At 33.5% G+C, this 17,811-nt stretch overlaps 3 protein-coding genes across 3 annotated transcripts; all 3 read right to left on the reverse strand.

Moving 5' to 3' along the window:
* Positions 1–3: 3 nt before the first annotated feature.
* On the reverse strand, positions 4–1,405 carry LOC100648394 (40S ribosomal protein S12). Its single transcript, XM_012309557.3, has 5 exons — positions 1,342–1,405; positions 1,171–1,207; positions 781–915; positions 335–539; positions 4–100 (listed from the first exon to the last, which is right to left on the reverse strand). The coding sequence occupies exons 2-5, from the start codon at positions 1,185–1,187 to the stop codon at positions 32–34; spliced, it is 426 nt and encodes a 141-aa protein (XP_012164947.1). The 5' UTR covers positions 1,188–1,207; positions 1,342–1,405; the 3' UTR covers positions 4–31.
* Positions 1,406–2,147: 742 nt separating this feature from the next.
* On the reverse strand, positions 2,148–10,425 carry LOC100642843 (DNA-binding protein D-ETS-6-like). The gene is made up of 4 exons (XM_012309582.3): positions 10,275–10,425; positions 9,824–10,069; positions 4,186–4,450; positions 2,148–3,003 (listed from the first exon to the last, which is right to left on the reverse strand). The coding sequence occupies exons 1-4, from the start codon at positions 10,423–10,425 to the stop codon at positions 2,700–2,702; spliced, it is 966 nt and encodes a 321-aa protein (XP_012164972.1). The 3' UTR covers positions 2,148–2,699.
* Positions 10,426–14,058: 3,633 nt separating this feature from the next.
* Positions 14,059–17,442, reverse strand: LOC110119354. Its single transcript, XM_020863441.2, has 6 exons — positions 17,149–17,442; positions 16,671–17,077; positions 16,497–16,596; positions 16,330–16,431; positions 16,085–16,240; positions 14,059–15,727 (listed from the first exon to the last, which is right to left on the reverse strand). The coding sequence occupies exons 1-6, from the start codon at positions 17,440–17,442 to the stop codon at positions 15,662–15,664; spliced, it is 1,125 nt and encodes a 374-aa protein (XP_020719100.1). The 3' UTR covers positions 14,059–15,661.
* Positions 17,443–17,811: the final 369 nt, after the last annotated feature.

Here is a 17,811-nt window from a genome sequence, read left to right on the forward strand (position 1 = left end):
GAATTTATATTAAATATTTAATTAAAAGATCTTAATGTACAGAGCTTTGTTTCACATATTCCATTACCACGTCTTTTGCAGGAGTGTCTTCTCCAAAGTCCTAAAAGTAAAAGGAATCATTTAATAGAAAAGATTATTAAAAAACAATTAAGTTACTAATATTAAATTGTTAAAATCAGGCAATTATTAGGCATTATTACATCATAATTTGTTAATTAAATGGGTTCTCTCAGTAGAGGGAGCCTTTGCTCTCATCACATAGTATCATTAAATTTGCACATTGCATTTAATATTAAAAAGTTAATTATATTTTTATATGTAGTACAATTTATACCTTTACAACAACACAGGAGCACCCAACAACTTTTCGAGCTTTACCAGCGCAGTCAATTTTACATAAACCAGCCCATTCACCTAGTTTCTTATTATTGTCTACCCGGATAAAGGGAATCTGATGTTCATTGCACAATGCTTGTACTAGTTTCTTATACATAGGTTCGTCACAATTTTCTGCCAAAATGCAAAGCATGGCTTGCCTCCTAGAATATAATAAAAGAAATGTAAACAAATATAATTTTAATATTATACAGGCTATAGAATAGAATAATTCTTTAATATATCAAATAGGGTTATAGACAGCATTATTAAATTTTGTAACGGATTGCTTCTCAGTAGAATGATCCTAATATATAGTCATATAATGATATATAAAGGTTTGCAAATTTGTTATTTCATGAAAATATATGTAAGTTATTTAAGTAAATCATTCAATAAACTCACTTGTCTAGTGCTTTGGCAGCTTCATGAAGACCATGTACGACACCATCATGAATAAGTGCATTTTTAAGAACTTCTTGAAGGGCTGTATTTATATCCATTGCACCTCCTGCTGCCATTGCAGAAGGCACATCGTCACTAAGAACAAAAATATAATTACAGTTTATTTACTTGACTCTCCATACAAAATTTTTGACATAGGATTTTGTGGTTATATGATAACTTTATGTAAAAAATTAATTTCAATAAACATCAATATTCAAAAACAGTTTATGAAATAAAGGTAATAAATGTTTACTATCGTAACTTGATACTTTTACAGCTTTAAATTAAGGTTTTTAATAAAAAAACCTTCATATCAATATCTTTATAACAAACATACAAAACACTTACTTCTCAACGTCTGACATATTTTTGAAGGACTAGGGAGCTGAAATAATAAAATGAAATTAATGATTCTGATTCTAGCTTCACATTTTAAGATATTTCCACGTAAAAATTATGCTGATGGTATTATAATAAATTGATTTCTAAGTCATCGCCTTCCAGCGTGCTTCTACTTACCTTTTCTTACGAAGAAAGAGAAATGGAGTTTGAGTACGTTATATTCAGGTTACGTCTACGTTAGCTCTGATTGGCTGAGAAGGAAATATAAGTGACATCTATAGAATGTTTCCAAAAGTTCATAATTCGTCATTTTGCACTTTCGGTAGGAGAGAAAATAAGTGTTCATACTTATGGTTTTGGTTGTAGATAAGTATGAGAACGACAAAATCGTGCAATAATGAAATTAATTGTTTTTATGTCAGATAGAAAAGTAGATATGAACTTTTCCATGGAATCGTGTAATTAAATAGGGTCTTGTAGACTGAAACTCAATGAGTTTTTGTCTATACTAGTGTGTAACCAAACTCCATCCCTCCGGACCTCAATAATCCTAAGGAACTGTCATAAAACTAAGCATTTGTATTGTACCGTTAGGGCCCTTAATCGTTATTAATGCGTTATTAATCGTTATCGAACGCGACTCTCCGCGAACGGTCGAACATATAGGTTCTTGTATATACTAAATAGCAACCACACAGGGTATATCCCCAATTTTATAAATTTTTGTATATGCTAACGTTTGTTCCCTTCAGTACTTCTTCGCATGGTGTAGCACTAGTCCAGGAACAACCAAGACCATGACTGCGTGGGTACTTTCATTTCCTCTCTGTGTCGGTAATTTACGTTCCATTAAAGGTTTCATTTATTTTATTATAGATGCCGTCCTATACCTCACCTATGATATAGAATGAAACTTGAATGCATTTTTTTAAAAAATGAGATGGATTATAGAAAAGAATGAACAATTAAAATGTTTAGTTTTGCAGGGCTTTATTTTCCTAAGGTAACCGTTAAGCATCTTAACATTCATTAAATAAAAAATTATGCTTACAAACTGTACATTCCAACATTAAAGAAGTGCATATAAATACAATTCCTATCCAAAACTTTAACGGAGACATCACTATTGCTTTATGTATGCTTATCTAAATATCTTAATATATTTATATATACAATAATTTTACTCTTCTCTACCAATAACTATACCTACAATAGTTAGGTACTTAATTTATCTGTTGTACGTATTTATTTTATAGTTAACATTTATCTTATATATTACACTTAAAAAGAACCATTAATTACACGCGTATAATAGATCTACCAATAATTAATTATCGCTGAATGCTTAACAAAAAGTTTATATAATCTTTCTAAATAACGTTGGAAATTATCTATTCCTTTAAAATCTTTAAAATAGCAGTATAATTTACAATTGCTTTTATGCACTGGTATGCCTATTGCATATCCTACGCATGATCTAATTTAACAAAAAATTGTTCACGTTGTCACAAATGAAAAACAATGAATTCTTTATGCTACGTTGGTGGAGAGTATCTGTGGTAAGGCCAACAATAATGTGGCGGAGGTGGCGGTGGTGGCGGAGGCGGTGGTGGAGGTGCCGATGGATGTTGCGAACTCGATGGTCCTGTCGGATACAGATGATGAGTATGATGTGTATGATGAGGATGACAATTCGCGCCTGTACCTCGACTCGATTGAGATGCCTCCAACGTGACACCAGCTTGGGTCTGACAAGCCATCATCAATCCATGGAAGTCGAACTTGTACGCGTATCGTTTCCCGTGCACTTTCGTCATGATATTTTTGTCGTAGTAGTATCTGCAAAACAAATACATTTGAAATATAATACAGTAATAAAATAACGAATCATATAGATAGATAATAGTGAATAATAGTAACAGCGATAAAAAACTGTAAGGTAAGTTCATTCTTTTTCATGTAATCATAGGACGCACCTTCCCTTCAATGGGGAAGGTAGGACACACGAATTCTTTTCGTTGAACGAACTTAAGTACCTATCATATTTCAAATTATATATGTAGATTGCTGTAGGTATTGTAGGTTGACCAACAATAAGTGAAATACGAACTATGTAAATAGAATAAGGTGTTAGTATTAATACCATTACTAAATGTTTTATTGGTACATATAACGGCTTACAACTCTAAAACTAAAATCAAAAATATTAAAGATGAAGTCATGGAGAGCAAATACAGTAGCTATCTTACTCCGCTAAATGTATAGACATCTTTTCATATCTACTGCGTAAATGTAAATATATTTAATACTTTATCTACCGGAAGCCTACTAATAGGCTTTTCAATGCTAACGCTTATCGGCCGATAACCTATTAATCAGTTTTCCGATGTCAACACTTACCGACTGGAAGCTTTTATATTTTATATTCGCTTGTTAGTAACTGTATAACAATTCGTACATATCCTTGCAAATTTAAAAAATGTTTATCGTTTACCATGGATCAAGATAAATGAAGATGAGGCGTTCTGCTTAGATAATTTGTCAGTTTGTAGCGTAGTTATTTGAAAGTATTATACATATATTAATTTATAAATAGTTATATTACATAAGATAAATATAATAATGCTAGCGTGACAATTATAAACGATAATAAAATTACACTGCTTTGAAACAAAAGAAGTTAGAATGACATAAAGAATAATCCCTCACGTTTTGATTTTAATGTTATAGAGTTTTACAAATAGGCACGTATAGGCTTCGCGAAAGCTAAGACCGGAACGGTACTACCGACGTGTCCATGCCCAACTAAGTTGATCGTTAGTAAGTGGCAACCTCAATGGGTAAAGTGTTAATATCTACACCGAAGTAAGTACTTACATAAACATTTAATACACTTCAAACATACATATGAACATACTTATAACAAAAAAAAAAAATTAAAAATCAGAAAACTCGTGAATAAAATTTCCATTTGATTTAAGAAAGTCACGAAGGTAAGTGAAACTTCAGATTTCTATTTACCTGAGTGCTCGCGATAATTTGTCGTAGTTCATGTTCGGTTTGCTCTTCCGTTCGCCCCATCGACGCGCGACTTCGTCCGGATCGGTAAGTTTGAACTCGCCGTTCGAGCCCTCCCACGCGATACAGGATGAATTGGACGAATCCGAGAGCAGCTCCAGCAGGAATTGCCAGAGTTGAACCTGTCCGCCTCCGACCGCCCCGGAACCCACAGCTCCAGCTGTCGATCCAATCAGGGAGCAAGTTCGTTGGAGGAGGCTGAACCTCTCTGCGGACAAGAAGCAGAAACACGCATGCACCAACAGGCCGTGATTTCCTCGAGGTCGATTCGTCGAAACCTTGAGAGTATAGCGATGGTTGCGATCATCCACTGCCTGTTATCTCTCCTCTCTTCTTTTATGTATTTAATTTATTTCATGTTTGTTTCAACAGTGCTTTTCTTTGTGAATCTAACCGAAGTTGGGATTTGAAATTGTACTGGACGAAAACGAAAGAATCTTGGTAGCTGCGGAGGATCAGAGGAATTTGACGGCATCAGGATCATCTTAAGAAAAAATTTATCAACTAATAATATTAATGAGGTGATAAGTTACGGATTGTAGGGTGTAAATTTCTTTTTCACAATTTTATGTTATACGGTGTAATCAAATGAGTTGCAATTTATCAAGTATGTTTATAAAGTTTTATTTTCATTCTTCGTTTTATTATCAATCTTATTGTGTTATATCTGTTACCGTCAGAATTTTTGTTTTAGTAATGTAATTTGAAAAAATTACTATCTTGTGTCTTAAAAAATCACGTTAGGTTCAGGTGCCTAATTTTTCTCCCCCGAAAACATTTTTGGCTGTTATCCATAACTAAATCAATTTTTTTAATCAGTGGAAATTTGTATAATTACCTTGAAAACTTAGTAACGAAGATCCGTAATCAATGTTTTATAAAAGTTCATACGAACAAAGTAAAAAATATATATGTAACTGTATGCATTTTCTAGTTGTTAAGAAAAATGTTCCTAATTTCGTTCCCTTACTTTTAGCAAAAAAATGTTTATATTATTAAAACCACGACATAGTCAAGTGTATGCGTACTCTGGAGGTAATTCAAAGCCGATTTTCTCAAAAACAAAGCCTCGAATGAAACAAATTTGTTCCATATCTTCGACTTATTTTCTCATGTACGATCACCTCTTTCGGGTTGTACCATCAATATAGGGACACCCTGTATATATATGAGACAAATGATGATTCTATACAAAGATTATATACAAATTACTTAATTTGTGATATAAATGTGCATTGTTTGTAGCACCGTTCGAAACACCCGGTGCATCTAACCCACATTTCTGCCCTCATATCATTTGAAAATTGATTGTCACATATAAAACTGACCACATTTTCATTTTCCTCGCTTGATGACTCTACTTCAAAATTCTTCCTGAAAACACGCGTAGAACAATGAAATTAGACACAAAGCTATTTTTTAATATAATTGCCAGTTCTAAACGATACGTGATAGAACGAGATCGCCAGTTCGGAATATAAAAATATACTATAATAAACTATACTACACAGCGCCAAAAATAAATACTAGAGTCACATACTTTGGATTTTGAAATACAACTTCAAATATTAAGAAATAATATAGTGTACTAGTCGCGAAAAGAAAAAGCGTTACAGCAGAGTCTGAAACGACGAATTCCTTTGTTTTTTCCGTAACTTAAGCAACGGCATTTCTATTTTCTATTCCAAGCGATTTACAAGCTGGGACACCTAACAACAAAGATCGATCAGGGGACGAAATTAGGCACGCGGACAAAATTTTCGCTCCTTGCCCTATTTCAATATAATTTGAATGGCGACGAAAATATCTATAAAAATTACTTACATGAAGTAAATTGTTATAATATTAGCATACAAAACGAAATTTGATAGATTAACTCAATAGAGTAACTTAAATTTTCTCTCGTGAACTCTTTCTCTACAAAGTTTTATGAATGTGAAAAAAGTATTTTCGTAAATTTTTAATTCGCGAGAAAGTTAACGCTATATAGTAACAGATACCGTTGTAAAGAATGGCAGCTGCCGAAGGATGGAATCTGGTGTCCTGCTGAAGATGCAACGGATGTGTTTGAATCCTCCACATTACGCGTCGAACTATGTCGTCTAATCCTTCACCGCGTGAGCAACGGTGATCGGCTGGCACGTTATCAATCTCATTACGGCGGTACGTAATACGAAAATCATCTTTCTTTATTGTTTAATTTTCCAATTTTTTCGATATTAACTCAGATTTAACATTTATTTTCAAGATAATTTGCCATAAATTTGGAGATCGATGAGCATAAACGATTGTTCTAATAACAAATTTTATTATAACGATACAGTGATCTATCCGAGATAAAGTTCCATTTTTAAATTAAAATACCATAACATCTGATTCACAAGCGTATCGTATGAATCAAAAAGAATATAAATATTCGATTTCCCTGGATCCGAATCATTTTTTGTTTCTTTTGTTATTTTATCTAACCACTTCTAACTTCTTTAACGTTCCATTAAAATTGAAAAACGGTACCTATTATGTATCTATACACTACATCACAATATTGTGTATTTAAAGGATCAGTGATAATTTAAAGTTTTCCCGCAATAACGAGTAAAGACAGTCCTAATTTAAAATAATAAAAATAATATAATAAAAAATAAACCACATGACGTATTCGTTGACGTTTCTTTATACGCACAAATTTGTGTACATATATGGACGTATCGTACGAAATTTTGATCCGCGATAAAGATAAAGCGTGAATTCACACAGAATAAAACGCACCAGACGGAGGACAGAGAGTAACTGAGCGACCTTTGCCCCCGGTGATTTCAGCCCTTATCGCCCCCACTCTGACTCCCGTGAACGGAATGCTTTTACACGTCTGTACAATACTAACTCCAACTACTTTCTCATTATCGTAAAGATACAGCTAATACAATTAATAATCAAATTTAAAGAATTTGACATTTTCAAAGTTTTTCAAATTTTATATCTTTGTATCAATAGATACTTTCATTTTTGGATACACCCTTAATCTAATTCTTTAAAAAAAATTGTGAAAATTTCTTGATTAAAATAATTGCCTACTTTCGTTTTTTTCCGACAGTTGTAAGTGACTTTTTCATGAATTTATTACTTATTCGGAGTTTGATTGACTGTTCGATATCCTTCCCTTCCCTTCTCTTCCTTCTTGTCTTTATCAAATGTAATTTTACGAAACCTACGTCACTTGAACGAAATTATAAAAAAAGGAAATAACATACCTGTATCTATCGTACAACGAAATGAATAATTGAAACCGCCGACCGTTTTCGCAATGTAAATTCAAAAGTATGCACGAAATCTGATTTCCAAAATTCTATAAACCTATCAATTTATATTTTCTCCGAGCATAAATCTTGCCTATACCATACAATACGAATTCAGAATTCCGAAAGCGTTGTTTCAAACGTCGTATTAAATAACTTCCAATCAGTTTCCAAAAATTTACGAAAGAATTTTATAGCTCGAAAAATGAAGTCCAGACCACGTATTACTTGTAAGCAAACATTTTAAATCTTATTCAAATAAAGATCATTTTCGATCGATTACCGCAAATCTATCCGTATAAATGATTCTCTTCACCTTTTCAGATAACCCAGTAACCTTTCCAGAAAAAGAAACGAAAGAAAGAATATATGTGTATATGTGATGATTTCGCTTGATGCAGGTTTTAAGGTGTTTTTAGTTTCGCGGCGTACGACGATGACGCCTGAAATTATCCGGTATACGCCGGGAGATTCGGGGGATGTTTCGCGCTCATCAAGAAAACAATATAGCCGCACCCCGTGGCGAGCTTACCATCCCTAGCACCGTTAGAGTTTGCTATCCCCTCCCTAGACAGTGTAGATGGCAAAGGAGAAGGGTGGCAGCGGTTACTGCGAGGCCGTAACCCCAGGGTGGCGGTGCTACCACCTTTCCGCCGCCCTAAACACTCGATGGTTTATTCATGAGAGCTCTCTCACCACGATAACACTGATTCGTTTAATAAACGGCCGCTGCCGGGCGCGGAGTGTGCCCCAAGAGCACCTACAACGTTATTCAAACGGACGATATATCTCGGAGGCTTACGCTGCCAAGACTCTTGCCTCTTCTCGCTTTTCATCCGTCGTCGACCAAAAGGCGGATCGCTCTTTTTCTCTTACACCAACTCCGTATCACCTCTAGTTACAGCTTCTTGCTCGCGCGCGCAAAACGCTTTAACGCGAATAACTTTTGCACGCTTCGAGCAAAGTCAGAGAGGTAAGTACTTTTTGTCCCAAGTTCTGCCTCCACGTTTTCATGTGTGTTGATTCCTTTTTATCTTTCTCTCGTATTAGAACTATGAAATCTGATTGAATTGATCATATGGTCGGCGCGATAAAATTATAGAGGCAACGAAGTTGAATTTATTATTTGTATGAACGTATTTTTGTATTTTCGTAGTTGATGGAACTTGGATTTTATAGTTTTGAAAATAATTACGGAACTAATTTGATTGACTCTGTGAAATGAATTTCGAGGAAATTTTTTGTTGTCAGATCTGCTTCCACGTTTTCAAGTGTCTTTATGCTTCTTATCTTTTTTTTTTCTCTTTTGTATTTTTAAAGTTCATTTCCAAGCTTAACGGTCGAAACTTGATTTTTTTTAAGATCGAAATTAATTATACGTATACAATTTAATTGCGCTTCGATTATTTAATATTTGAATTTCTTATTTTCGATTTGATAGAATTACGGAAAAAACAAAATTAAATATATTGTTCGTGATCAAGGTAAAATAAAGAATCGATAATACAAGTGATCAAAATCTAGTTTTCATTAAATCGGAAGTCCGTGGTGGGTGAAAATAAACGAAGGGAGCAACGAGACTATTATCGTCTACGATATTTATTTTTCTGCCGGACCTTTCTTATCTCTAATAGATCGCGCCCTCGTTAAAACCTAAGATAAGGTTGAAATGTTCGCCAGTGGACTAGGACCTACCCTAGGGAACGGTTAGCCTCTTCCGGTCACTTTCAATCCAACCTGGGCCCCTATTAACCTTCCCTAAGCTCCATGAATCGCGCGTCATTTGGATTTACTGCAGGAATTCAATCCGTATTGCTCAGCTACACCGACTTTTACGAATTATAATAAATGACATCGATATGTTAATTTCTAACTTTGAAAAAACACAAGAACTTATATTGAACACCGCTTTATATGTTCTACTTATAAGCACAATTAATAAATAATTTACTAAGTGGGATATGTTACTAATTGCATAAATATTATATAACAGGTATTATATCGAAAGCCTATTATAAAATTCGCAATTTGTCAGGGTACTATAGCTAAATATTTGGAAATAAAAATAATAGAGGATAATATTATATAGTTCGTTTTGTGAATCAAGATAATACTTATGCTCTTTTTACCTTGGATACGGTACAATAACACTTGTTGTTTCATATATCGATAACTTGAATATTGAAATTTATTACAATCGTTAAAATCTTTGTATTAAAAACAGCATGTTATATGAGTGGAAAAGCTAGAACATTTATACGTATATTACGATTATGGTTACTTACCATCAATTTTCTCCTCTTGCAACAAATCCGGAGTTTGTACACCAGTTGCCTGGAATTGAAGGTAACCAAGGTGTCGTGCCAAAATTTTTCCACCAGGAATAGCTTGCCAATAATCAGACGATAATTTTAATAGCTCTTTGCCAGTTGATGGAAATTTAATTGTACTCGGTGATGGTTTTATGGAAAACACCTGGCTGCACCATGAAATCCAGGATGCAATGTGGTTTGAGTTCCATTCCGACGGATCTAAATGCATAATAATATTAATTCTTTCGATTAATTTCTTATTCAGTAAGGATATCTTCCTTATCTGATGAACGATTTCAAATATATGCTGCATTTCTATAGTAGATAACAATGATCATTTAAATCCTATAATTATCATCTAAATAAATAAATACTCTCTTTGTCTATTCCAACGAATAATACATTTAAAAATAAAAATAGTTACCAGATGGAACCATCACGGGCTCTGATTCCATATCGTTTTCTTCGATTGTTTCTCCTTTTACGACATTTAATTCGCTGCCACATCCATATTGATTCTTAACCGGTGGCATAAATCTCAAGCTTGCTTGCCAACATATCGTCAAATCATGCATTTTTTTCAGAATCCTACATTCGTCGATAATAAACAAGAAAGTTGGATCCCTTAATAACTATATATTTGTATCTTGTATGTTAAAATATCTGATCTTCCTCGAGTGTCTTTTCTGCATGTTTTTCGTAATACGAAAATTATACCTTTGTCGATCCGCTTTTGATCTGCTTTTGATTGGACTGCTTGATACAATCTTTCGGTTCGTCCGCGAGAAATTGTCATACGGTTTCATTTCCCACGACCAGCTTATATGACTCGTGATCTCCACAAACTGTTCATGATTCATCGAATACATATGCAATATGTAGGTGTAAGAGTGTAGGTATATACATAAGCTGATCGTTTATTTTTACGAATCACTCCATATTTTAGGATCGATATTCTTCTTTGAAGTACCTAACAATGTACATAGATAACACTTTAGAGTATGCCCTCTCAATCTAATCTTCAACTTGTATCTGTCATTCTTAGCTTGACACTTTGTATTAACAGATATAAGTAATACATCTCGATCAATAAGATTGATCACATTTGTTTATTTTTGCTCAAACATGAATACTATATCTATATCTATATAGCATACTATCTGTATCTATAAATATTTTTTAAAAACAATTTCATTTATCTCTTTCTGATATTAGATTTGGTTTTCTTTTTATAATATCAAACTTGAATCATGCTACTTTTCAAAATTGCTCTCAAATTATTTTCGTCGAATTCTAATCATCCAAAAATACTCTTATGTGTAGCAAAGCAGCAGGTAAGTCACTGTTGAAATCGTTGTGACTCGCGCATCGGTCGATTCATGCGTTTCCTTGAAACGAGCCACGTGCGTCATCGGGGCTCGCCGATTTCTCCGATGAATCCTTGCAGCACCACTGACCCTGTGTTGTATCAGTTTCGAACGAGAAACCGGATGGTCTACGTTCCCCGTTTCCCCGGATATAGACACTTGAATAATATGGTCAACGAATCGAATGTTCCAAGTGTTAGTTAACAATTCGCGATAGTTGTCGATTTTGAGAAATGTGTTCTGGTGTAATGAGTTAGGGATGCACTACTTAAGTTGAGATAATTAGGAGTATATTTGTAAACTTGTGAATCGTAAATACACTTTAACGTGCGTTAAATATTAAATATTAAAATATTAAAATATTAAAAATTAAATATTAATATTAAAATTGTTAAAATTTCAAGTACATATAGGTATTATTAATATCTACATTTGTGTTGATAATAACTGTGTGATAATGCTTATTTTAAGCTAATATGCAAGTGTTGTTTATTTTAAAATGGTAGATTATGAAAAAGATTTTTCTCTGCTGCCTGTCTTACTTTTAAAATTTTGACGGATATTACGCAATATGACGAAATACATAATTTTATTTGACGTAAGTAAAGTCAAAAACACTAAAACATGTATAGTTTATGTATGTCTCTATGATAGTTGTTTGTAATTCAGATATTACATATGTTTAAATCTTCACACAAGCAAGATGAAACATAAAACTGAACACAAACAGAATAATTATGTATATAACACCATACACTTATGACTAATCTATACAAAAATTGAACATAAAATGTGTATAATTAATTCATCCGTAGATGAACAAAAAATGCTCAAAAATGTTAGAAATCAGCGATGATAACCAAAGAATAAACGAATTCAATTACCATCAGTCACACGTGTTTCTCTGTCATAAAACATCACATGTCACACAACACGTCTGACGCGAAAAATTCTCACACTATTCTTCACTGATTGTCACTTAGATTCCTCTTCTCACGGATGACTACGCGCGAAGGTTGATGTAGAATTGCTGGTAAATTTTCCAGATTGTATCATCACGTTCCAGACGAACACACTGTCCGTGAATGGAGCTGGTGCTGAAGGTCCGATTGGCGGAGTACGGATTCCCGGAACCAAGAAGGAGACCGGTCGGTTTCGGGGCGTACATCGCCAACCGCTGAATCACGTTCAATCGGCCATCTTTACCTATTTTTTCTTCTCTTTTTTCTTCTTGTTTTAAGCGATCAGACGAGTCAGCCTAACCGTTCGCGATGTAACCTTTCGAACGGGTTGCCTAACGTATTTTTTTGCCCATTATGATGGAGTTCCGTTTGCGGTTTTGCGATTCTATTGGCCCCAAAATGGAATGGACGCGGTGCATTTCTCGTGATTCGCAAAGCTTTTAGTGGCAACGAGCAAACCGCCTTCGAAAGAACATCTGCTCGTTAAAAAAAGAATCGAAATTCCTTCGGTGTATCATTTATCTCTTTCATTTTCAAGGATGTTGTAGAGTAAAGATGTTTAGATAGTCATTAGTACGAGTAGAAATTGTTGGAATTGCGTACAAGGAACTTTTAATTTATAAATTTGTTAGAGCACAGCAACGTTATGTTATATTACTAAAAAAGCTGAGAAAATTAATTTATATCAATATATTTATATATCATATTCTGATAGTTCCGACGGGATTTATTTCGAAATATTCATACGTTTATTTATAAGGAAAGATAATTCCATATAATAAAAAATTATTATTTTCTTATCTGAATATTTACAATTTAAACAATCAGTCTGACGTAATATTCATTGCGTTATAATTACTATTAGGTATTTTATTTTATTTACTATACATAGTCTTCGGCTATCAATTTAGGACGGACTTCCGGTTTTACATTTTTCTCTTTTTTCCTACATGAAAGTAACTCTCACACTCTCCCTCTCTTCGCTTATACCATATGCATTCAGTCTACAGACTATTGTTATACTTAATTGTAATAACAAGTATACAAATATTTTGTGAGACGTCCTACACAGAATGTTCGCCTACAGGTGTCAGGAAAATTAAGGGGCAACTTTTGAAGTCTAAATAAGACGAAAATCAAGAATGAAAAAATTGTGTTTTCGGATTTGTTTTTTAGTTATTGACAATTAAAAATCGGCTACAGTATCCCTGCATACGAGCAAACCTCCTTACACGAACGATGGGAGATCAGCCTAAGCAGTGGGGCGTACAGTGATCCTCAAACCGAACGACATATAGGCAACAGCTTACCTCGTACAAGTCGTACAGAAGAAGACTATGATATTCAGAGACGTAAACGACCATTATGTAAATTGAACATTAAACCTGGTTACTCGAATCCAGTTACGGAAGTTGACAAAGTTAATGTAGAAGATAAAAGATTGTTTCTGGTACGTTGAGTTTAATGACTAGTATATACTTTTATATTATATATGAAATAATTATAACAGTTATAATATAACTGTGACAACTATACGAATCATGACAAAGAAATTATGCATTACATAACTAAAATATCATTTAGATCACACTTCTATCGAATAATCTTCCACCACGACTTGCAAAACAGTTAAGATGGAGAAGACATTGGAGAGATACTGAACTAGTATGAACTTACTATTCATATGGTATCCTCGATTAGTCGCATTTGATATTCAAACATAGACATGAGTTACCGAACAATGATAACCCAAAGAAAGCTCTTGTAATACACAGGTGACAGAAAGAACTACTGGTTTTTGATTATATTGATATATCAATATAGTCAGTGGATACTCTTACATTTGTAATCACTTTCCACACCATTTTTCATCATATACACTTTGTGAAATGTTTATATTGTAGAGATTATGAAAAGGAAAAATTAAAAAGATTATGCTTAACCAAATGTGATTTATAAGTTCAGTATGATGTATCATATCCTCCATGAGATCAGCTGGCCACGCTTACATGTAAATTTGCATGAGCACAGAGTATATGTAATTACAAGTTGTACTCTCTCTCTATGTTATACACAAACTTACCACAATCATTGTAATCCTACATATAGTCAAAACTAACGTGCCTATCGTAATAGCATACAATACCAAATAGCGTAAATAACTAATCACTTCTTTTGCGTATCTAGGAAAAAGAAAAATCATTTATAAACTATTAAATGTCGTTAATTCATACGTTTATCTAAAAAATAAAAAACCATATATACTATTTAATTCATATATTATAAAATATTACCTTTACCTTCTTAACAGTAACCTCTTAACAGTATTTGCTTTTTCACACACGCACAGTTTAGAACAGTTCTCGAATTCCAAAGTAAAAACGCTACAAATAAACTTAATGCACATTAGTACTTATTCGACTACACGCTACAATCCGTTGTTGAAACATACATCTTTTGATATCAAATAATAAAAACAAATGAATAAGCTTGAAAAAATACTTAAAATACAAATTAGGGACACGAATTTAATAACTCACTTTTTGATCAATTTGATCAATTTAGTTAGTCAAATAAATTAAAGCAACGTTATTAAAAAATAATATAGAGACAAAGAGAACATGGTATGTCATTTAAATAATCATTTTTCAAATATTTCATTTAAATAATACCCAAGCCTTGGTAATTAGTAAGAACTTGGTATTAGTAGGAAAGCCCGTAGAATATAAAAGGTAACATATGCGTTATAGTATATAGAATATAATACATACCTTTATTCGTGATTTAATTCTTAATCACGGTAAAAATATAAATCCCCAAAAATCATGGTATACCCATGATCATAATCATTGGTCGCATTACATAACTGGAGCATGCGACATTAGACAGATACAATAGGAAGTTATTATGAACCGATGTCAATATTCATATAGCAAAACTAAAAGTTCTTTGCAAAACTAAAATTGCATATGTGTAATAAGCTACATACTCAGTTTCTCTGATAATGGCTGTTATTCGCAATACGAAAAGCTATTCGAACAAAGAACGAACCGTTACTCTAAACATCCAGAAAATCTGTCAATACGAGTTTCTTTTAAGACAAGCCTACATTTGTCGCGATATTATCGTTGTAGGTAGGGTTGAAATCGATATTTCATGGAATAAGTGTATTTAGCAGCATTCTTCTGTCTATTAATTATAACTGATACAACAAAAAAAAGAACAGTAATCAAACGTAAAGATCCAGATTTACTCTCTGGCAATGTTTTTATCTAATTCACGTACGTTCTAAAAAGGTTCCACTTTAGAGGTATAAATATTCTCATCGATACAACTAGTTATGGAACTCCACACAACTATCATTTTGTGATTTCTAATCTCGACTATTAGCCATTTAGGGCACGTATATCCACAGTTATCTATCTCCACACAACTATCCTTTTGTGATTTCTAATCTCGACTATTAGCTATTTATGACACATTTATTCTGGCTCGTCTTGTACCATAGCACGCAAACCGGTACAGAAGGACAGGGCGTTGGACATAAACTGCAATCATATCAATTCGTTATTTACGTATATATTAGTCTTAACTAAGCTGTTAACCAGAAAAAGCGTGCTAACTTGTAACAACTCGAGGATAGCAGTTTTTTTACTTAAAAGTCCTCTATATTCTTACGAATCATTTTATTTATGTTATTAATGAATTGCAAGCACTAAAGTCGACCAAAATGATTTTTCTGTGCTAATCTAAATTTCCGTGGACACAGAAGTTGCTCATTAAAAGGTCAACAGATTAATTCATTCGTTGTTAGACTACCGACGTTTATATACTTATACCAAGTACAAGAATGCAAATGATATATAAAAAAGAATGTAAAATCATATATACCAAAAATGTCTTACCGAACAAAAAAAGCGCAAGGTAAGCTCTGGCATTAAACAACCGACACTAAGTGTTACTGGCTTCTGATAAACCAATACGTTCAGTATATACTTTCGCATTTCTAAAGACTGTTCATACCATTTCATATCATATGCACTTCTTGAAGCGTTTTCGCTCTAGAAATTATATAGTATTAATCATACGTAATTAATTATGCTTAACATAACTTTATCTATGTAAACAATTACGCATAGATACGACTCACTATATCCTGTACTAAATCAGCTGGCCACGCATACATGTAGACGTGCATGAGAGAGAATGAACTGTGACTCACGAACTCCATCCTCGTAATTGTTGAGGTATCCTGTTCACAAATTGTATCATCGATTCATTATTTACTGTCTGCAAAACACCACATATTATACTTACTATAACCAATATAATTCCCAATCCTGTCACGAAAAATGTTGCTAATGACAAAAAATAAAATACCATAAAACGAAAACAGCCGATCACCTCTTCTGCGTATCTAGAAATACAATCACTTATAATAAATACAAATATATACAATTTATATCGTACATTGTAATATGCTATCTCTACCTCCTTAAATATAATTGTTTCTTAATACAATAGATCAACATAGAAATATTTGTAGTCGCCTCGAATTCCACGGCCAAACATTCGAATCTTGCGGCTGTGAACCACAGTAAAAGGGCACCAAATACGCACATGCATACATGTGCAGCGCATGTGATAAAAAGGATAATGTAATGTAGATTAATGACAACGCTTACTGCCGTATAATTAATTGGAAACGGATATTCTATACTCAATGGAAGTACAGACGACAGGAATAAAGTTCCAAGCATAAAACAGAGTGTAGCTATATATAGAATGACTACATAACTGCCGTAAAAAATGTTGCATTTGGCAATATACGCGTCGAAAATCTCTCTTTCGTACTGTTTTGCCTCGTTAATACATTTCATCATTTCCCGAATTATACGCTGTAATAGATGTTACACAGTAATGTTTGTTACAGGAATTAAATTCATAGAGAACGCGAGGAGAGACTTACTTGCAAAGAGTCGCTCTTCTTCCAGCATATGAAAGTCTGAAGAATAAGTTGCGCGGTATATATCACCTGGAAGATACATCTAAAAAGAGCAGTCATATTATCGAGGTTTAAGAAAAACGAATATATCGAAGTCACGAGCATCAGAAAGGCGTTGACAACGGCACTGATTTGTAAAATTCTAAAACCAAGGACTTGACTTCTGCTACTGTCATCGGAAAGCGGCCAACAAAAGCTTAAAGCTACGCTGAACCAAGTAAAGCGAATTACCCCCTCAGGTGTTATTTGTTTCGACATAATCTCAACAAAACTATTCGCTTTATGAATCGAACTAAACACATTTTAATTCGCGCAATAGGGAGAAACGTCCAGGTTCTTGGGAGCCAGGAAGTTATTACTTTCCCTTGAACATAACTACGTAATTACAGTTTTACCGTTATAAAATTGTCTTGTATGCAGAAGCAAATCAATAAATGATATGTATAATACGTAGGAATAACTCGTGGGATAGAGACCCATCGGAACGTATTTCTTCTCCTGCTAAATGACTCGACGGTAATAATTATTGATTCCATTATACATTGGCGCGATATGCGTTATTAGACAGCTGCAGAAGGAAGCTATTTCGCAACAAGTTTAGTATTCATAAAACTAAATTGTAGTATG

The sequence above is a fragment of the Bombus terrestris genome, chromosome 6, assembly GCF_910591885.1.
Source record: "Bombus terrestris chromosome 6, iyBomTerr1.2, whole genome shotgun sequence".
Classification (NCBI taxonomy): Eukaryota; Metazoa; Arthropoda; class Insecta; order Hymenoptera; family Apidae; genus Bombus; species Bombus terrestris.